The sequence below is a fragment of the Lissotriton helveticus genome, chromosome 1_1 (genome assembly GCF_964261635.1).
Source record: "Lissotriton helveticus chromosome 1_1, aLisHel1.1, whole genome shotgun sequence".
Lineage (NCBI taxonomy): Eukaryota > Metazoa > Chordata > Amphibia > Caudata > Salamandridae > Lissotriton > Lissotriton helveticus.
This window is the reverse complement of record NC_136057.1, coordinates 1865922898-1865945557: the sequence shown is the minus strand read 5'-3', so window position 1 is coordinate 1865945557 and position 22660 is coordinate 1865922898. Positions and strand designations below refer to the sequence as shown.

The 22660-nt window shown below is 43.2% G+C and overlaps 1 protein-coding gene across 2 annotated transcripts in view; it reads left to right on the top strand.

Annotated features, from left to right (window-relative positions):
• Positions 1-22660, top strand: part of DARS2 (aspartyl-tRNA synthetase 2, mitochondrial) — a 257150-nt gene that overhangs the window by 217877 nt on the left and 16613 nt on the right. For both annotated transcript variants that reach the window (XM_078641810.1, XM_078641802.1), the window contains 3 exons: positions 499-717; positions 9784-9894; positions 10952-11027. In XM_078641810.1, the coding sequence (XP_078497936.1) occupies positions 499-717; positions 9784-9894; positions 10952-11027 (406 nt within the window). The remainder of the gene's footprint in view (positions 1-498; positions 718-9783; positions 9895-10951; positions 11028-22660) is intronic.

The following is a 22660-nucleotide window of genomic DNA, read 5'->3' as shown; positions in this document are numbered from 1 at the left end:
TGATGCGCAATTTGTTTCAAATTAGTGTTTCATAATGTGGAGGCCAACCCGAGGTTGACAGCCTGTTGGCGCTGCACCTAAACAATCATTGTGCTTGCTGCCTGCAGAGCATACCTACTAAAAGCCTGGCGGAATCTCCTCTCTCAACACATCACCCTCTTGTGGTGCTGTATTTTTGTAAGCGCTCTGCAGTGTTCTATGGCACAGCCCCACCTGGTAACAACCTATGGTATTGTATGCTTCCAACATCAGTGCTGCCCCTAGCGAATCACTGCCGATGGTGCTGCACCTTTGCTGTCTCTGGCTTCAAGTCTCCATCTACTAAGTCCCGTGGCCATCTGTCCTGAATTTAGAATATTTTGAAAAGTATGAATTTAAAAGAAAATTAAGTTGGGTTATTTGCTTGTACATCTTCCGATTTCCCCCCCGCGCAATTTACTAATTCTCTTCCCATCTCTCATTCTCTTTCTCTCACTCTGATTCTTTCTACTCCCTCAGTGCTCTGTTTTAGGAAAAATGCGCCTGGAGTGTGCCAGTCTTTTCGAATCCCGCGGATTTGTCCTGCGTGACCCGTCTTTGTACCACTTCCTCTGGGTGGTGGATTTCCCACTCTTCCTCTCTAAAGAAGATCAGACTGACGGGCTGGAATCTGCCCACCACCCTTTCACTGCGCCCCATCCACGTGACCTCGCTCTCCTTTACTCTGACCCCAGGAAGGTACCTAAAAATACAATTTGCCTTTTTTGCTTGTTCTCAAAATTGTAGTTTGCATGTGACCTAATCTTTGCAGTTTTACATTCAGAAATTTGAATATATTTACATATGTCAACACTAAAACGTTGCAGAAAAAATTAACATAATTAGAAAAACCAGAGTCCTAGGAAGAAAGTGTGTGTATAGATATATGTGTGTGTGTGTGTGTGTGTGTGTGTGTATATATATATATATATATATATATATATCAATTTTGTCACTGACAAAAACAAAAGTTAAAGTGACGTTATAGTTAGATGAATTTGTCAGTGACAATATTAACGTTTTAAACATTTTTAAAAAAAAACAGAAATTCACCAGTTACAGTTTGCAGCACTAACTGTTACTTGCACCCCGACCATGCACTCCTTAGGACCTCACATTGACATCACTCATGACCTATTTTACAACATCATTTATGACATCACTGATAACATCTCAAATGATGATAACCATTTTGCAGTAATGTTAATTTTTTTTAGCTACTACCTAGGCAATACCTCAGTATTTCCTAATATGTTCTAAAATGTATGAAAGTTATAATTATAGTACCCTTGCTATTACTACTTAAATTAAGTGGTAATGGGTACGGAAAACATATCAATCCTAATACTTGCCTATATTTAAGGCTAGAACACTGACAAAGTGGCCTTAATTCAACATGGCTGCCTGCAGTTTTGGTAAAGAGAGTCACTAACTCGAAACTACCGCACTGGCAGGTAGCATTTAAAACGTAGTAATATAAATAAGAGTAAAAGTACTCTTTGTATTTGGAACGCCAAAAAGGATCATCTGCACACCATAATCTTCAATCCTGACAAACTACATGGAAATCCGACTGTGCTTTTTTGCCCTACGTTCAATATAAAATGTCTATGTAAAATGCATTGGAGTGCACGTGTGTTTTGGGACCCCCCTTTTTTCTTGAGCACCCCCTTGACCTAACACCGCAAAACTTTCAATCCTCCACCAATGTAACAGGTGCAAAAGGTTTGCATGAGGAATTCCAAATATATATATATCAAGGCCTCTGGGCAGGCCGAAACGTTATGCTGGTGGCGATAAAGAATTTAAATAATATTATTCACCTCAAGCTTGGGTCGGCTCTCGTTTCTATTACTGGTGAAATCCTGGTGGAGGAAGGATTGCTGGTGTTGTCGGTGCGAGTGGTTGCTGCATATATATATATATATATATATATATATATATCACCAAAACCGATTTCTTTCTGCTGAAGTAACCAGGAGGGACACAGCGAGGATACCAGGAAACAGAACTTTATTAAAAGCAATGGCATGACGCGTTTCGGCGTAATACCTTTATCAAATGCCATCAAACAACAAGTTCTCTCACCAGCTGCTTTTAAATGTTCACGGCTCGTGCGTCGGTAGCGACAGTCCAGCTGAGCCGCATTAATTTAATGAGATTTCACTGCAGTCTGCATCGGCATACTACAGTTCCCAGCAAGCACTTCCCTGCTTGCTCAGCTAGTTTCCCATCGCGGCTCAATCCCGTAGTGAGCGCTGGAAGGTGACAGGTATGCATGTGTGTGTGTGTGTGTGTAGATGTGTGTGTGTGTGTGTAGATATGTGTGTGTGTATATGTATATATATTTGATAAAATATTGTATTCGACTGTGCCATTGAACGCTAGGTGGAAACAAATATCTGTATTGATTTTTTTTATTGGCCACTCTAGCTTGCATAATCCTCTAGCAAGCCTGATGGTAGTAAATATTAATATAGTTAAGGAAGACACTCCAAAATTACCTCCACGACCTATAAATAAACTTGGCCACACCATTTAGTACTGAATGGTGATCAGTGGATCTGTGAATTATCAAGGAATTTCTTGCACGTCTAATATACTGCAGCACAGTCTACAGTTGGACCATGAGAGTTGCATGTGGAGTACAGAGACATGGAGGAGGAGAAGCCTTTAAAGTGACCTTTGAGTGACGCGAACAGTAGCCTCTATTCGAAATGTCAGACAACAGAATTCTGAGCTAGATAGGGTGTGATAGAGCCTGCATGAGCTTTTGTTCAAAACCGACCATAGCCATGGACCTTAAACAGGCAGTGAGTAACGTAATTTTGTTATCTGTTTCCTTTAGTTCTTTTTTGCTAGGTTGAAAGAACTCTGTCGTTATTTGCCCAAACTTTCTGAGATGAGGAAGTCAAAGCAGAAAGGAAATCTTACTTGGGTGACTGCAGACGCGTTTGCTGCTCTATCTAGATTGAGAATTTCCAGGAGTACGGAATTCGAAGACGGAGCTTTGGTATTGTTCAGAGTTCATCCAAAATATCTGAGCATGACTTCCACTAGCTCCTCTATTCTTTAAGTGCCTAAGTCAGCACTGATCGAGATCGTCGAGTAGCTCTCGATTATTTTAGTCAGAGATTAGTATTTATTGTTGTAAATAAGATTACGTTGATACAGGTACGCCTCTGAATATTAACCAGTGCCAATAGGGTTAGATAAACTTCAAAGTGTGAAAGACTCAAATGGCCATTCAACTTGCCCTTGGATTGGTTCTGTTTGTTTACTGTGGCCCCAAGTGTTGACACAGGTGCTTTTTCTCTCTTTTCATTGAAAGTGTACCTCACAGTAACATCAGCTCATTTACAGGCAGCCACGACAGACACGAATGAAGCCAAATGCCATGCAAAGGGTTAAATTAGCTTGTTCCTACTACAATTAAAGCTGTGTGTTTCTTCTTTCCTTGGCCACAAAAATGATGGTCACCGTAGTGTGGGAGGAGCCTTGGATCTGCTCAAAGCGAACTGTTTTGTACATCATGCTTGATGTAGTTTACACAGTGGAAGTGAATTACATACAACATCTACCAATATAATTTCAGTATGAAATGTTGTTTTTTCTTTTACAAAGATATAGAGGTAGAATCTTTTGGAAAGCAGCGCATACTTAATAATGATCATATTGACTTATGTAGTGCACATCATAATGATCCCTTGGTGTATAGTAACTGGTTATTTTTACTCCACTTAGTGGTGCTCATTTTATCAAACTCTGAAAGATGAAAGACTGAGGAGGCGTTTCAAATCTGTGGTGTGCAGGTTCCCTACAGACCTGCTGCACTTGATCAACTGACTAAGTTACATTAACACCATATGTGGACCCCTCCCCTTATTTAGTGGCCAGGCATCTCTTTTTCACTTGATTGTTTGGAGTATCATCCTTGCATTCAGCTGGCTTTGTGTTTTTTGTGGGGTGCTGGAACATCAGCTAGACGCAGCTTCTTTTTTTTAACAACAAAATGTTATTAACAGCCAAGATATGCCTGGAAAGGCCAAATGACTTAACAGTAGAATATACATAGTAATCATAATGATGTCGACATTTTGTAGCCAAATGTATAGAAGAGAATAATATACATAACAACATATTACTGTAACAATTAACTGAGGTGTCATATGCCCATTATGTGATACAAAGCATGTAAAGTCAGCCCGAAGTGAAAAAAACGTCACAGACTAAGCATATCCCCTCAGTGAGTAGCAGCTTCTAAGCACTGTAGTATAAAGTAAGGTTCCTATGAGATCACCAGGAACAGGGAGCACTGTAGGGAAGGTCAGAAAGGGATTGAGGCAAAAATAACATGGTCAGGATAGTTTTGAAGGAGGTCGGTTGATGGTTTACCCCCAGAATTAAAAAGTTTTTGAAGTGGTTCTTTTAGGCGATTTCAAATCGGTGGTTACCATGGTTTGACTTTGGTACACTAGCAAGTGTGGTTACTTGTTCTAATGGGTCACAATAATTGAAATTAAAGGATCCTGTATCATTTGTATTTTGGCCAGGTTTTCCAATATGCACACTTGAGTAATACAGTAATTTCTAGTCTGATTGCTATTGGTAGCTGGCGGAAATGCACAGTGATGTGTTTTCTAAGCATGGGCGGATTTTGCAAATTGGCAATCCGCGAAATTGCGTATTTACGGATTCGCAATCCGCAAAATCCGCGAACTCTCGTGAATTTTGCGGATTCCTTTTTTTTTGTGTTCGCAAGTGTTTCTGCCATTTCGCAAGGGTTTTTTACCAGTTCGCAAACGCGAACTTACTTGTCGGGTAGCAACGGTCGCGACCATGTTGTTTCTACGTCTGGTTCATCACAGCACCCTCTGTTTCACCACTGCCACCCTCTGTTTCACCACTGCCACCCTCTGGCTCACCCATGCCACCCTCTGGCTCACACATGCCACCCTCTAGTTCATCACTGTAGATTATGGGGGGAAAAGCACGCCTGCCCTGCCTCAACTGACATGAATGAATTAGGGGCTGATTAATGTGTCACTGAATTTGAACTTCCAGGCTGGCACCTGCTTCCTTATCTGTAATTGCTTTCTGTTGCAGTGTAATTTTTTTAACAGGACCTTTGTTGTATACTTGTAGCTATTCTCTGAGCCTGCTGTGAGGGTCAGAGAAGGGTCATAGAATAGTTGCAAGTAGGCAACTGAACTCTGAAGGGGCCCCTCAGGAAGCACTACAGGGAATGGTTACTAATGATAAGATTGAACTTTTGCACCTGCTGAGTGCTTTCAGTTTTGCAAAAATCCAAATATCCAGCAGCATCCACAAAAAGTAATCCTTCCAGGTCAAGATCCAAATCAAAGTGACCAGCACATGAAGAAAGCACTGGGTGGAGCCTGCTGGACAGGAACAGGAAGTTGGAGACTGTGGGGCACTTCCTTCCTCTCCCCCCCCCCAGAATGGACTCCTTGCAAAAAAAAAGTGCAGGCAAATGTCAACCTGAAGAGTTATTGTGATAAAAATCATAATTTTCAAGGTTTATGCTGCCTGCTGGTGGATTTCTTGTGCGAAATTGCAAATTTTGCAATCTCGCAATTGCGAGATTGTCGCTGCCCGCCGCATCTACGTGTTCACAAGTGTTTACTCCCGTGAAATTGTATAGTATTCTAGTTGGCAAGTGCGACCAAGCAAAAAATCCGCTTCGCACGGATTTACGAATTTTCGGCAAGTTCGCGAGAGTTCGCGGATTGCGAATTTGCCGAAAATCCGCGAGCGGAACGGATTTTACGCCCATGCTTAGTGTTTTCACTTCTTGACTCGAGAATAGAGCAGCTTAGTTTTGAAGGAGTTGTGGTTTGTCTATATATTTGTTGGGATTATCCATTAGAATGGCATTGTATGTGGCTGATGTTAACATTTTGATGGCCTCAACTACATATCTTTTCAGAAGTTACTAAGTGTATAACTTCTTTGGCTTTGTTTACTTGGAAGTCACTAGTTTTCATAGCTTGGTAAACTTTAGGACTAAATGAGAACTTTGTGACCAATGGGATCCTGATTTAAATCTGAATTTTTTAGGTGGCCTGGCCCTTCGTGCCCCACGCGTTCAGCAGCGGGACCCACTGCATCCATGCTGTCTGGTTCGCTCTCGAAAGCCAGTAGGGCCTCATGTTGGATCTGGAGCAGAGCCACTGGCTATACCAAGGCCTTCCTTGGCACCTGCTCCAATGTTAATGCCCCACGGCGGCACCTTCTCCATCCCCATCATCATTCCTGCCTCCAAAATGGAGACGGACAGGTGTCTTCCATGTCCGACTGGTACCATGCTCTTTGAATCGTAGCCAGTGCCTTTGACAGGCCTGGAGAGGGAGACGAATGGTAGGAGTCTGACGACCCTTAAGGATACCAGCATCTCCTAGATGAGTATGAGGACAACTAGTATGAGAAACTGGCGGAGACAAGTATGTTATACACCTCACCTGACACTGGATTGGTCTCTCCTCTTACCGTAGCTGCGGAGGAAGGAGCCTCTTTTGCTATGGTGGGGTGTACGGCGGCTTAGGTATTGGACCTTCAGCTACCCTCAGTGGCAGTCAAGACTAAAGTCTTGACAAAGGTGCTCCAACTGGGAGTCGCCCCTCCCAAGCATTTACACACCATTAATGAAGCTCTTACTGATGTTCTACTGGGGGCCTGTGCATAGGACACTTGCCTGCCACCATTGCCCTGCTCCTGGGGACCCCAGTTTCCTTACCCAGCACCCCACACCAGAGAGCTTGTTCATCCAAACTTCCACCTCTAGATTAAACCCTGGTGCATTCTCTACCACTCCGCTAGATAGGGAATCAAAGAGGCTAGATACCTTTGGCAAGTAAATGTTTTCTTCCCCCAGCCTTTCACTGCAGTCAGTGATTATTGCATGCCTTTTGTACTGATATTCTCATACAATCGGGATTTGGTTGTGCAAGTGCTGGTTATGGTCTCGGAGGAGGCCTGAGTCATACTCTCCCAAGCTCTTGCTTACAGGAGAGACACTGCAAAGTTCACCATACAATATGGACTGGACACGACTGTCTCGCTTGGTAGAGAGATTTCATGGTCGGTGACCCAGCAGCACCATTCCTCGCTATGAAGCACTGCTTTTCAAGGGATGTCCAAGCCTAACTTATGGACATGCCCTTTGATGGCTCTCGCGTTTTTGGACAGAAGGCGGACTCGGCATTGGAGCACTTTAAGGACAGGATAAGGGAGGCTCTGCACCTCTGGACATGGCTGGAACGACAGGACATTTCCCTGGTAGTTCAAAACCTCTCTGAACGGCAGGGTGTGCTTACTCAGCTGAAGATACCTAGGGGATCACAAATGGCATCTCCATCCGGAGGTGGTGCAAGTTCCCTTTCAGCAGTAGGGTGAGCCTTGGTTCTATCGCGAAATGTCAGCATATTTGTACACTGGAGTTTTGAAGGTGAATCACACTCGGAGACCCTTTTTGTCTTGAGTGGAGCTCCGGCCTTTTGAATGCCTTTCTGCCTATACTACTTCTTCCCAGAGTTCTCAACAAGATCAGGAACAACCGGACCCAAGTTATTCTTTTGACTCCAGATTGGGCACAGAGTGTCTGGTATCCTGAGCTGTTGAGGATGTGCAACGGCCCCCAGATCTGGCTGCCTTTTTGAGAAGAACTTCTGTTGCTGCAACAAGTAAGGGCTCTGCACCCAACCCTGCACACCCTTCACCTTTATGTGTGGAGATTGAGTTGCAACAGTTGACAACTTTCAGCCATCTTCCTGAAGTCTGTTGATGTTATTCTGGCAGCTAAGTGTCCCTCAATCATGTCAGTATACGCCTGCCATTGGACTAAATGTGTGCTGTGAGTCTAAAAACATTGAGCGTCTTTCTGCACCTCATTGTAATGTTCTTCTGCTTGCTCTATCTTTGGTCCAGCAGGGCTCTGTTCCTGGCACAGTTAAAGGTTATTTATCAGCCATTTTGGTGTGTTTGCTTTTGCTGGATCAACCTTCTTTATTGGAGTCACCTGTTGTGGCTAGGTTTCTCAAAGGCTTGTAGCACAACTTTCCCCCTAAGCCATTCATCATGCCTGAGTGGGATCTAAACCTATTTCTAACTGTTGTAAGGTGTGCACCTTTTGAGCCCCAATACAATTGACCTCTGCGGCTTTTGACCACCAAAATGCTCCCTTTAGTGGCTATTAAGTTGTCCAGGAGGGTCCGCAAATTGCAGCCACTCTCGGCGCACCCTCCCTTCACCACCTTCTTTCCAGGCAAGCTGGTACTCCAGATACATGCATCCTTCCTTCTGAAGGTTGTGACTCCTCTCCAAGTAGGCCAGAACATCACCATGCCTATATTCATTTGATCCGCCACACCTCTCTAAAGAAGAAGAGACTTCACTGACTGGACCCAAAAAGAGCATTGCCGTTTTGTCTTGATCGCATAAAAGAGTGGGTGATCAGCTCTTCGTGAGTTATATAGGAGCCAAAAAAGTGAAGGCAGTGCAGAAATTGACCATCTCGAGATGGATAGTGCGCTGCATTGAGATCTGCTATGCACTGGCCAAGAAGCAGTCCCTGAGGGTTTTTTTATGTGCTCATTCCACGAGAACTAAGGCAACGACCACTGCGCTAGCCGACGCAGTCCCTGTCCTGGACATCTATCAGGCAGGAACGTGGGCATCTTTGCACACATTTACCAAGCATTACTGTCTGGACAGTCCAGCCTGTTACGACGGCCACTTAGCCTGTTCGGCCCTGGAGTACTTTCTCCTTTAAATTCACTTTGCAGACCCACTTCCAGGGAGGCATTGCTTGCGTATCTATTCTAAGCTAAGAAATCTGCCCACACTGATCCGAACAACGCCACTTACTGGTATGCAGGAGTACTGCTAAAAAACTCCCAGATTCAGTCTCACGCCTGGGGATTATTCTAAGGTAGAGAATCTGTGGCTAGATAGTCTATAGCAAATAAGGCGCTACTGAAGATAAGTAACTTGTTCTTTACTGTTTATTAAAGCAAGAATTTTCTTGATGTTACTGTGTATGTTTATAATGTTGGTTATGTTATGTTAACAGAATTTATAGAGCGCACTAAACCCGAAGGTGTCAAAGCACTTTGGGAGGCAGTGTGTGGCAGTTACTAGGATGACTAAGGTAATTAAAAAAGAAAAAAAGCCACATCTTTAATTGTAATTGTTTTTTAAAAACAGAAAAGGTGTCAAGACCAGCGATGTGGGTGGGGAGGGACTTCCAAAGCTTAGCAGCAGCCACCACACTGGAGAGACCGCCCCACTGGGCCTTCCAAATTCTGCAAAATTCATGCCTTTTTTTGGAAGGGGGATCGGAGAGGCCCGGTAGGAATGTACCAGCGAATAAGTGAGTTGAGTTAACTCGTCCCTTTCTGAATCAGGGCTAAGAACATCATACAGAAAGCTTTACAAGTGATACTATTTTTTGATGGTGAGCTAGTGAAGGGAACTAACTCCGTCCCTGACCAACATGTGTCTGGGGATGTTAATGACTAATATGTAGTTACTGTTAAGTAGGTACTATGTTTATTTTTGGTTGTATTTTATGGGAGTTGTGACTGGCACATGGTTTTGCTAGAGTGTTTTTATAAGGTATTTTTATATGTGGTTTATACGTAAAAAATGGAAAATTACATTATTTACTGTTTGCATTACTTACCTACCCCTTTGTGGATCTCTTTTTCTCCTCTTTTTTTTACGTCTTGCCCCCATTTCCTCCAGGTTCGCGGACAGCATTATGACCTGGTGTTGAACGGCAGTGAGATAGGAGGTGGCTCCATTCGGATCCACAACGCTGAACTACAGCGCCATGTACTAGAGAACATACTAAAGGTAGGTGCATGTTGGAGCAGTACCCTACCACTAGGAGCACCTGATGACCCATCTTAATATTCTCATACCACTCTGCCATTTGTATGAGACGCCACTACAATATTCTACCTTGGTTATTGTGATGAACCGAGATGCTGAAAAGACAGCCCACATTTCTTGCTGAAGTCATGTGGACTGTTATTTATTATTTTTGGGCAAATATCGTGCCAGGCTCTTCTCAAGCTTTTTAAATTGTATTATTTATTGTATTTGTAAAGTATGTCAGGGAGCTGGGAGCCTCCTCAGAGAATTATGAGTTGGAGGACATGACGATTGGAGTCACAAGGATCGTTCTGAGATAATACAGAATTGACCTGCTCCAGTGTGGATGCAAAACTCCAAGTATCCACTCTAGATTTCATGGTATAGCTTTAAATTGACTACATAGTACATCTTGCCTTAGGCATCTGACCACGCTGTAGTGTGATGGGTAATCTTGAAGGGTGTAGAACCGAGGTGAGTTTTATTTGTAGGTTTAAGGGAAACGGTGCATCTTCAGGCCTATCCGAACTTCAAGAAATGCTCTTGGACTTTTAAGAGTTCAGTGATTTTTGCACTTGAGGTGATTTGCCTCCAAATCATTTGTTTCTATAAAGCCAGATGGCGAGAAAGTTGTGATTGGATGATCCTAGACTTCTAACCTGAGATATTTCTTTAAAAGGAAGCCTCAAGTAGGGTATGATGTCGTCACGGCATCTCACGCAGTGTAGGATTTGGGCACCCTCGGTTTGGAACATTATTGGTTTGATGAGACCCGAGTATGAGAATGCAACATAGGTGGCATTGCAGTAGTTCACCGTGAGGTGATCACCAAGAGAACCAATGCATTTTTGTGATGAACCATCAGCAGAGGTAGGATTTGATGCAACTGTTGTGAGTTGTGTATGTGATTAACCCAAGAAGCGTGACTGACATTTGCTGACATTTGCTGCTTTGCAGCTGAACCCCCTCACTCTGGGCTCAAATCATGAGTCAAGTTATTGATGTGTTTTTATATGGGTTGTTTCTTGTCCCTCAGGAAGATGTTTCCTTGCTCACTCACCTGCTGGAGGCATTGGAATCTGGGGCGCCCCCTCATGGAGGAATTGCTTTAGGTAGGTGACGTCATTCGCCTTTTTTCTACAGCCAATGGAAATGCTCCAGTTCATTCCACTCACCAAGTCACTGTGGCATCACTGGCATAGATGTCATTTGGGGGTCGCTTAGGTTCACAGCTGTGGCACCTACTTCCCCCTTGTGTTCTTTGACTTTGTGGGTCCTGGCTTCAGTGGTGACACAGGCAATGCCAAGAACAGAAGGTAAACAGTGCCCTGCTGTGCGCTGTTTACTTTGTGCAGCTCTCATTGAGACCTGGGACATTAAACAGATACATTCAGCAGTGTAACGTACACTCCTGAATGAAATAAAAAAAATCAAATAAAAAATGCAAATGTTTAAAGAAGACGGAGATTTTTAACACATTGGAAAAATGATGGGTTTCAATAAAGTGATAATGTTTTACAAGTAATGATAATCAAAATAAATTAATAATGTGAAGGAATAATTTTAGAACAGTACTTTACAATGCATTCACAGTCCACAACCCAGCTACCTCTCCTATCACTTGTTGACTGTATGCTTGCCTTTGACCCTGTACTGCTTTCCACTGCCTTTTGGCTTGGTTCACGCTATAGAAGTCCCACATACAGATATACATACATACAAACATGAGTGCAAGTCGGTAGAATACTTATTTTTCAGTATGTGGTCTACATGAAGTAATACTTGTGAACAAAAGCACGATTGTTTTTTATATTGTTTTGTTCATCTTCCTGTAATTTAGCAGTACATTTTATACTTGGGTTATACATTACGCAAAGCATTAAATCATGCTAGTCTATGTTACAAATAATTTGACTTTCTGGTGTTTTTGTATCACTATATTCTCTTCTTCCAACAAGCACATACATTTTCACACAGCAAAAGAGAAATGTTTAATGTTCTTATGATGTCATGAAGTGCACCCTTTTTAAAATGTAGGTGGTAAAAAAAATTGACATTCATCTGTGTTAGTAACTTTTGTGCTAATATACAATTGTGCGTTTAAGAGGCCCTTAACTACAGCAATGTCATGAGAGTTAAGGTCATGTGGCTTCACTTCTTTGGAGGATTCATTGTCAAAGATCATGTGATGTCACTACCTCTGATATCATTGGGTCAAAGGGTGTTTATGTGATGTCTACCCCTGCTATTTGGGTGAGTCAATCACCATGGTCGCTGGCAGCATGTTGGGCTTGTATTAGCCAGCAGTCTGTAAATAGTTGAAAAGTAATGGTCTTTATCTTCTGTGGGCCAAGCAACTATTGTCTCAACAACGGCTGTTTAAATAAAAAAAGAGTGTTTTTATATATCTGATAAACCCCATTCTAGATTTTGCCAAATTAATGATCTGTTTAGCAGATGAATGTTATGTTATATGGTAGGTTGAGTACCAGTTTGACATTAGCCTGTCTGTTCCCCTAGCTAAATAGCACATTCAGTGCGAAACTTGCATAATTTGCACATTGCTTAGGCTTATACTAGTTTTAATCTTGACACTCTCTGCACTTTATGCTGATACGTTTATTGTGGTCCAGCAAACTTGGTATGAAGGACCGCTGTTTTAGCGAAATAGTGATTTTGTTTAATCTCTAAATCTTCATATGATTTGTATGTTTTAATCAATATTTATGGTTTTTATTGACTAACAAACAAATTACAACCAATTGGTATCACCATACAACAGAAGAGTTGATTGTTAATATCTATCTGTATATCAAATTGTTTTCATATGTAATGTTCATGTTTGAGCCTCAAATACCGTTCTTCATGTTCGGCTGTAAAAAGTAAGACCCGAGATCTGGTTCCCCCATTCTAATCGAGTCCTAAAACACCATGTATTGTGCACCTCTCCAGTTATATATGCTCTGCTAATGGATTTTCAGTAAGTCAATCTTCAAATCATGGCTGGGTGCTGTTCCCCTTCAAGCCTTACTGGATATCTGGAGGTTTCCAAACACTCCACAATGAATAGGAACTCAACTGAGATATGCATTCCAAAACAAAAGCAGTAAGGCACATCTTGCCAGTGCCAATCATTTTGACTTTTGTCTAGTGAAAATCGTTTCTCTTCTGTGCAAGCTTCACCTGCACACACAGCAGATAGCTCATATTAATCCGCAGAGGAAGCGTCCCTTGCACAAGTAGGACATGGACTGAGGCAGTGTAAGCTTCCCTTATGCACACACAGTTCGTGTACCATGAGAATCAGCAGTGCAGTCTTCCCTTGTACACCGAAGAGCTGCAGCAAAGGCATCATCAGTTCAAGCTTCCTGCGCATAGTAGGGAAAGGTACTGCATGCCACGATCTGTGCAGGCGTTCCCCTTATACATATAAGTGGTACAGCAGAGGCAACAGCAATGCAAGCATCCCTCAAACAGGGCAGACAATACAGCAAGCTTCCTTCACATTTCTGGCACAGCCACAGAAGGCTATCTTCGTATGATCAATACGTTCAGCAGCAGTGCAGTGAAGAGCAGCTCCTATTGGCAGTCACCTGAGTGTGCCCTGGCCCAAGATGGAGACTGGAGGGGCATCATCCAAGCAGGAGCAGCAGTCATGAGTGGTCAGCTTGGGTGCCAATCATTCATACAGTGCTCTGTGTTAGCGACACTTCATGGGGGATGGCTATGGTCAAGGACCTGCTTTGTTTGGGAGTGGTTGAAGTTTCAGCTGCTGGTACTTTGGGTATGTACAGCAGTCTCCAAGGTAGAAATGCTGTGATGAGTGGGCATTGCACCTCAACGGGCCCCCTGGATCTGGGCTGGGGCTGCAGGAGAGGGGCATTCTCTGAAGCCTTAGAAATCAGTCGCACAGATAATTGCACACAAGGGCTGTCTTGCAGTGGAGGTCCAGGGTAAGGACTGACTCCATCAAAGAGCTGCAGTGCTGAGGAGGAGCCTGCAGTTATGGGAAACAATCTCCTCTCTAGACCGATGCCTCTGACGTGCGGGGTGCCTCGGGGCTCCTCGTTGAGTCCCACACTTTTGAATGTCTATATGGGACCACTAGCACGGGTAGCGGAAGAGTTTGATGTCTCTATGACATCCTACGCTGAAGACACCCAGTTGGTGATTTCCCTAGATCCCAGATCCAACGGGGACTCCGATAGTTTAGCTCCCTGTATGGAAAGGGTCGTGGACTGGATGACAAACAAATGCCTAAAACTGAACGGGGATAAAACAGAGTTGATGGTTCTCGGGAACAAGGCAGTCCCCAGGCTTTTGATCAGCTGGCCCAACTGCCTAGGTAGCCCTCCTACTCCGAAGGCATCTATCAAAAATCTTGGTTTCCAGCTCGACAAGGCTCTAACAATGGCAATCCAAGCCAAGAAACTAGTAAGCACATGTTTCGGACTGCTCAGAATGCTCCGCAAAATTCTGGAGCGTATTCCCATACAGCTCAGAAAGACAGTAGTCCATTCCCTGGTCATGTCACGTTTGGACTACAGAAGCTGACTTTTCCTAGGGGCACCAAAATACGTTATTAACAGACTTCAAGTGGTCCAGAACACGGCAGCAAGGCTGCTGTGTAAGGTCCCAATCTAGGAATCAGCCAGGAAGCATCTCAAAGCACTTTGCTGGCTCCCGATGGAGGCCAAAATTAAGTTCAAGGCACTCTGCATGATACGCAGAGCTCTACACAGCAAGGGCCCGGGTAAAGTCAGAACCCTGTTGACCCCATATGTCCCAAACAGGAGCTTCAAATCCGGTTCTGAATGGCTGATAAAAACTAGGAGAATCAGGAGAGCCAGATGGGGAGGTAGATCCTTCACCCACCTAGCACCCAAGTTGTGGAACTCCCTGCCACACGAATCTAGACTCCTGGAAAAAGAAGCAGCATTCCAGAAGTCTATTAAAACCTGGTTGTTCAAGCAGTATTATTAACCTACCTCAAGCCTTTTTTCAGTATTGGGCTCTTAGCGCTGGGAAACCTTCAGGTACCTATGCGCTCTATAAATCACTTAAATAAAATTTAAATCACTTAAAATAAATTGATGCCAATGACATTGGTACCTCCTGTGTGGCTATCAGTGTCGGATTGTGTCATCTCTTGTGCTGGGTATGCAGTATACACTGATCCAAAATTTAGAAGCAGACATTTACCTTAAGGGGATGAATACGCGACCACCACACCCAATGGATGCTTCACCGTTCATCTATTGCACCAGACAATGCAAGGGTACGTGAGAGATCCAGCTACTTCCTGTCGAGTACCTAACTTTGTGAATCAAACCTTCCAATAGTTTTCCTCTCGTATTGCAAAACACCTCTGTGCCAAGCATAAAATGGTTTAATAGCCACCCTATTTTAAAAAACAAAAAGCTCTATTTTTCCTAATTTTTTTCATTCTGTTTTCTATTTGTTTATTGGGAGAATGAAGGCCAACCTCACCTTGGATCAGTAAAATAAGCCATTAAACACACTTGTATACAGCATCTGACCTCCCGTATGCCTCTGTGCAGGATGTATGACGTTATAACGCATACTATTACTCCGCAGACCATTACAACGCGACTTTTACTCCGCATACCGTTACAACGCATAGCGCCTTGGGGCGCTGGATAGTGGTAAGTATAATTTACTATTCTAACTCCAGTCCCCGTGGACCCTAGGGAAGGTGTTGGATAGTAAATTATACTTATTCCCTATCCTAGAGCGCCCCCCAGCGCAATGCGTTGTAATGGTATGCGGAGTAATGGTCGCGTTGTAATGGTAGTGCGGAGTAAAAGATCCGTTGTAACGGGTGTATACCCTCTGTGCATGTTCAATACCTACTTTATTACTGTATGTGAATGGCCTTGCCATACCTCTGTGCACACTACAACGTCCTGTTGTAGAACCCCTTTCCACAATGTACGCACACACTAGTCAAGTTTTTTAGAGTGTAAAATGAGCAGGTAGAATGCATTTCTGCAAATACAGCTGATATTAAATTATTGGGGGGAGGTCTAACGTAACAGTAGTGAGTGAAGCAAAACGTAGTCTTCATCAAAATCAATCTGTTGGTCTGTCTGCAAACATTCTGATCTATTTGTGTGGCCAAGAAAGAAAGAAATTGTTACAGTAAAAGAAAAGCAGCCATATTCCAAAATATACCATACTATTTGAGAATTCAAAAATTAGAACACAGTACTTGTGAAACTTCATTTGTTTTTCCTCATACTATCTCCACTCTTTAATAATAGGCACCTCCCGGATTGGAGTGACCCATGTGCCCGGCAAATTGACCATTCTTCTTCTAGCAATAGAGAATTACTGGGCTACCTCTGGTACGACTCGCTTCCTAGGCCTACTGCTCTGAGAAGATGAAATCATTGGACAGATCAATTTACTAAGGTGTTCAGAAAATCCCAACAGCCACCCCCCACAATTCTCCTATTTTCCCACTTATCCATCTTTTCAAAAAAGGCCACAGAATTTTTCCAAGCCTGCCAAGAGGGAGCAGAGGTTTGGGTCCATAATTTACAGATTTCCCTTCTTGCAATCAAGATTAGGTAGAACATCAAATTTCTTTGTTTTGCATGCAGAACCAAGCCCTTCAGTTCTTGCTGTCTTATCCTAAACATGATCAAGACAGTACTTATGTCCACCTCAGTACCCAATGCATTGGAGATAGTCTTACCCACAGCTAGCCAGAATTCTTCTAGTATCAGACAAATAGAAAACATGCATATCGTCTGCACCATTTCTTCCGCGCTGCTTACATTTGGATTCGCCACTTCCCCTTATTTTTGCCAACCTTTTCGGGGTCCAGTAAACTCTGTAAAGGGTATAAAAGTGGTTCTTCCTTAATGCAGCAGATTTAACTACCATGTAAAGTGTAGATGCAGACACTTTCCATCTCTGCATCCGGCAAGTATCCATCCCATGCCGAAGAGGGTGCTCTCATCTTTTCATTGGCCGCTGTGAGTAAGTGTTGGTACCAAAATGCAACTTCCTTCTTCTTGGCCCATGGATCTTGGAGGTCAATTTCCATTTGATTAGATTGCACGTTCGTCCAGTCCCGAGTCTTTAGCCATGAGTTCACTTGGAATATTTTAAGTCTAGAGATTTTCCCTTCTATCTTATGATTCCAATATTCCCATGACAGGTTACGTCCCCCATCTAGCAGTGGTCCCCATCTACTTATTCCACTCTGTCTGAGGAGATCCGTAAGGGTATGAAGCATAAATTCCGGGATACCTGGGGAATCCCTTATGGGTGACAGTTTACTATGAAATGCAATAGTGGGATCTGACCTCAAACCAAATTATGTCCGCTGCTTGTAGGCATTTTAATCTGACCTTCTTGAAGTATTTAGGGGCCCCAAGTTTAAATAGAAAGCCTTTCTTAGATAATCCACAAAGCATGACTCTGTACATTCTGCCCACTAAGGTCTCATCAGGGCTAGATAGTAGAATTCTGTTATTTTTAAGCTGGAAGGCCCAGCAATATAGCTGAAGATCTGGAAGCGCCTGCCCCCCTGCACCCACTTTCCGCCTCAACTTCTTCCAGGAAAGACGCACGCCCTTACTGGCTCAGACAAAAGATGTTATTTTCCCCTGTAAAGCTAAAATACTTTTAAATCACATTTTTGGGGGAATATTATCGAACAGGAAGGTGACTTTAGGTAGAATGGACATTTTTACCAAATGAACCCACCGTTAAATAGACATTGGGAGATTCTGCCATCTTTTTAACAATTTTCCAACTTCTTGGCTGGTTTTCTCAAAATTCAATGCAATACGTTTCTCTATGTCCCTGGTTATATTTATCCCCTGGTATCTCATTTCTGTAGCACTCTCTATTTCCCCCTTCATTTTGATTCCAGATAGTTTATTCAATTTTTTCCTCGTTGATTTTATACCCTGAAAAAAGTGCCAAACCTTTTTGCCTCCGCCACAAGTTGTGGCAAGGCACACTGGACATCTGTGGTGAAAAACATTAAATAGTCCGCATATAACGCAATCACCTCTTTGGGAAGTGCAATCCAATATCAGACTTTACAATGCGGGTATTTACTTCACATGCCTCTGCCCCGCAGGCATTACAATACATTGACCTTCACCACATGATGTATCATGCAGGACTTTACAAGTATATACCGAAACAGTACTTTTGCAGCATACATTTTTTCTGGATTCACATGTTGTGCATTCTACCGCCATCTAGTAGCAGGGTCTGGAACTCTCCTCTGGTGTATTAGTCTTTCTTTTTGGTCCTCTTTTTTAGGTCTCGCCAACGCAGCGCGCAAGCGCTGCTTAGGAGGGACCTCTTGGCATCGCTCTGTACTTTCTTGGAAACCTGTGCATGTTTTGCACTGTTTCCAATGAGTACTCGTGCATGCAGAGCGTTTGCCTTGTGGGAGCAAGCAGCGGCGCCAACTGTTTGCAATTATCGCACCTGCCGCTGCTCTCGCTCCCGCAAGGCAAACGCTCTGCATGCACGAGTACTGTTTCACTTTCGCAGCCTCGGGGCCACGCTTGTCTATTAGCTTGTTCTTATTTGCCAATATTTGGAGCACCTGGAAATTTGCCAGAAAACAATAATAGTTGCTGTCTAGAAGTACACGAGATTAACTGTATACACAACAGCCAGCAGCTTAAAAACCGAGCACTTGAAAGGGCTACCAGTGTGGAAGGCGTACTCTGAATGATTTGGATTGGCTGCCATCTTTGCTGGCGCACGCTACTCGGGCCAGTGTATCATTCCTCTGCACCGGCTTTTCTAAGTAAACGTGTTCGACTCTGAATTTGGCTCCCTTCCAGGCCCTCGACCCACAGTCGCCGTCTCTTGTCTGGTGTTTAGAGTCTGTACTAGCCTTTCCAGGGTGCAGGACTTGACTGACAGCTGGTGCGCCCCATCATCCTGATTGGCAATGTGTGCAAGTACGAGCACCCGGATGAACAGGAGAACAACCGGGCCCTCACCCAATTGACAGTTTGCTAGCCTAGACAACTAGTCTCTCCCCTCAACCCCGGTAGAGGCTGACAGGGCGACCTGTGCCAGAACCCGGGTCCTGTGGGGGAGTTCAGATTCCCTGTCTCGAAACCTTCAGGTTGATGTCAGCTGCTATGCGCTGCCTTCCTATTTCTTCTTGTCCACTAACGCGTTCACCTCTCCTCGGAATATGGCTTTTCCTAGACTTCCCACCAACATCTGCCGCCTCGCTGTCCCATTTCTCGATGCAGGGTCCTGCTGGTCGAAGTGAACTTGGACATGTTCTTCGTGTTGTGTTTTTTTTTTTTAATATGCCCTGGTGTCTGGAGCCTTTCCACCCCCTCCTCTGCACCTAAAGAGGAAGAGGGTGGGGAAGTTAGTAGCCGCCTCAGACCGAAGGAAGGGGGAGTGCCCCTGCTCAGACCAGCTGACTGGCAGTCTGCCGTGTGCATGGTGTTAACACAGTGGTCAGAGGCGCTATGAGAGACACCACCATCACTTCGCTGTTTATCAGACAGAAGAAAGGTAAGCCAGCCCGAGGGACGCAAGTGAAGCTGAGAATGTACTCCAAGCGCTAGGATAGCTAGGTGAGCTGAGCTCCTCCCGCGGAGATCTTTGTTTAATTTGCAGCCCCAGTCCTTTCCAACCTTTAAACTTAAGGGGATATGCATAAATCACAAGGGGCCACTTCAACTGATAGGTACTCATTTTATCAAAGAGACTAGGTTAATTGTGACTTAACAAGTGAAGGAATTGTTGTATCCAAATGAAGTCCAAGACTTGATAAAAAACTAGTCGGAGGTGTGCTGTTCAGTGGCTACAGCTGGCTGAATGAGACTGGTTCCGAACGTGGATTGCTTTGTGCTTCCTGATCCTGCTCGGATCTCTTTTTCTCCATAAAATCTAGAAGAAGCAGTAGAGGCCACGACCAGATCACACCAATGAAAAAGTGAAAGAAAAATCTACCAAAAAAGAGCTTCTATGCTTGAACCAGGTTCACATCCAGTTCATTTTACTTTCAGACACTTATGAAAAACTGTTTGTCTGCATATAAAAGTACAGAAAGTTTGTTCTCTCGCTACTGGCCATACCACCTCAACACCATCTATATCCCCAAGACCCATTTTTGCTACCAGTTTACAGCTTAGGCAGTAGACTCACACTTTCGGGGGAATTTGGGGCTTGGTTAATCGTCCAAAAGTCCGCCTTATTCGGCTGGTAAAACAAATTCACTAGGAGGTGGAAATCTAAAGGCCTTGCAAGTGCATTAACTGTGCTGTAGCTAAACAATCCTTATTGTAGTTGTAAATGTATTTATATAGCTCTTACAAACCCTGACTATGCATTGATGCACTTTTTCGGCAAGTAGCCTTCTATTCCGGTACCCAAAATTAGTGGTTAGTAGGTCAGTAAAAAATATTTCAGTTTTGTCTTGTGTATTGGTAGTGTTAAGTTTGTGCTCTTGATTTCTTGCGTGTTTAGTAACATTGGAGTAGGGATATAATGATAGGGATGGGTATGAAAAGTGGGAGCTTGGAGTAGGGATAGAATGATAGGAATGGATTTGACTTGTAAAGGGGAAGTCGTAGGTTTTTTGTAAGTAGTGGTCATTTGTGCTTGTTAGTTGGGTGGAATGGCCAAAGGAGCGGTGAAAGTTTGAGAAGGAGGTTTGAGAGTTTATAGTAGTCAGAAAGGTTTGGGATAGGACAGAAGGGGAAAGATGGAAGGGTATGTTTCTTAATAGCATAAAAATTACTCTGATTATGGACTTCAAATCCAAGCATTACAGTGACACACTAACGCACTGCGCAAAGCCCACTGGGGTATTTAAATGAAGTATGCTGTGAGAGGTAAAATCGGAGCCAACTGCTGCATATACTAATCATCCATGAATAAGAGGCAGGAGCCTCGAAACGCGTCGGGACAAGTAAAATTGAAAGCTGATGCCAGTTCTTCATGCAAATAAAACCGGAAGGTTTTCCTCTGTAAGTTGTGTGCTCTTTCATTGCTTTGGGGCACTTTGGTTACAAAATAAAAATAAATAAATAAAATATATATATATAACCTTTGCTATGTACAACCAGCCCGTTGAGTTTCCCTAGGCTCTTTGTTTCCTCACTGATACTTAGACTGTACTAAATTGTCATTACCACAAAAATCTTTCCCTAGCGACACTTTATTTTTGACATTGACCGATCCGGATGGGCAGTCAGGTTCCCTGTTGTCCATCTGGAATCTCTGCTTCAGGGCTTTTACCTGCTTCACAGTATACTTATTTGTATATCATGTTGGTTAGTCAGGTTCCCTGTTTTCCACACTTGAATTAATTTCCTCTATATATCAATGCTATAATTTTTTAATATTTATATGCATTGCTTCCACTTTTCTACTTTATATTTTTTTATCTCATGAATTGTCTTTTTTATGAGGTTTTATCACGTTTTTTATACATATGATGAAATTACGGGTTTTTAAAAATGTTTTAGATTTACCTTTTAACCCCTTCGCTGCGGCGCTATTCCGCCGCAGCGCTAAGGGGGTGGGGCGGCCGCGCGGCGGTTCCGTGCTTGTGACGGAACCGCTCCGTCACGGCTCGCGGGTGAGCTGTGCTTGTGACGGAACCGTTCCGTCACGACCCCGCCCGTTCTTTAGAACGTCAGCGCAGGCGCGGAATTCGCGCCGCGCACGCGCGGCGGCAGGGCCGTGACGGAACCGTTCCGTCACCAGCACAGCCCACCCGTGGCTCGTGACGGAATGGTTCCGTCACGAGCATGGAAGATGTTCATAATAGAATATGACTATTGTCAATTTTTATAAAGGTAACATACTAACTCATTTTCAATACTCAGATTCGTTTTTATCACTATAAGGTTCTTTTAATCACTTTTTAGACGTGAATATTTGAACTGTAAGAGAAAGCTTTTTTGCACACTGGGCAGTATAGTTCAGTCACATATATTATATATTTCTTGCACTAAATTTTGCATTCCAATGCCTACAAATTCCTAGCATAAAATTTAGTTTGGAGAGGAACTAGTGACCTATGGCTATGCACACAGTTTGTGACAGATGTTTATCAGTTTATGGATTTATCCAAGATATGTTTTAAATTACAGGATAATTTAAATAGAATGTATGCTATTAATGTCGCAACATTTCCCATGTTTCTTACTTATTGTTATAAAAACTGCATTTATGCTGACTATAATACAGAAATCAACATTATAAGAAATACTGTTATACATATATTAATTTAATGTATAATATATGCTGCTAGCCCTTGAGATTCGGGCAAATAGTATTTTGTTTGTGTTCATGGGTCACATGACCAAGCTGGAGGCGGGGAGTAGGCGGAGTGACTCGCATTATAAAAAGTTATTCAGGCTGTTAACCAACTGCATGTGAACAAGGGCGGCTACGCCCGAAACGCGTCATTGCTGTTTTATCTACCATCCGTATGCTGCAGTAAAGAAAATTGTTACCTGAATTGTGGTCTGTCTCTGTCTTCGCTTCGCCGGTCCGAGGGGATTGGAGGTAGCGACTGGGAGCTTCTCTGGATATATATATATACAAGTTGGAGGTGCAGGACCTGCTATTTGAACTTATATATATAGATAGATAGATATATATAATTTTGTGAACTAAGTGTCTTTGCCCATACAGGGCTTAATTATTTAGTTATTTTTTGAAATGTTGTTTTCATGACTGACATAATACATGACTTGTG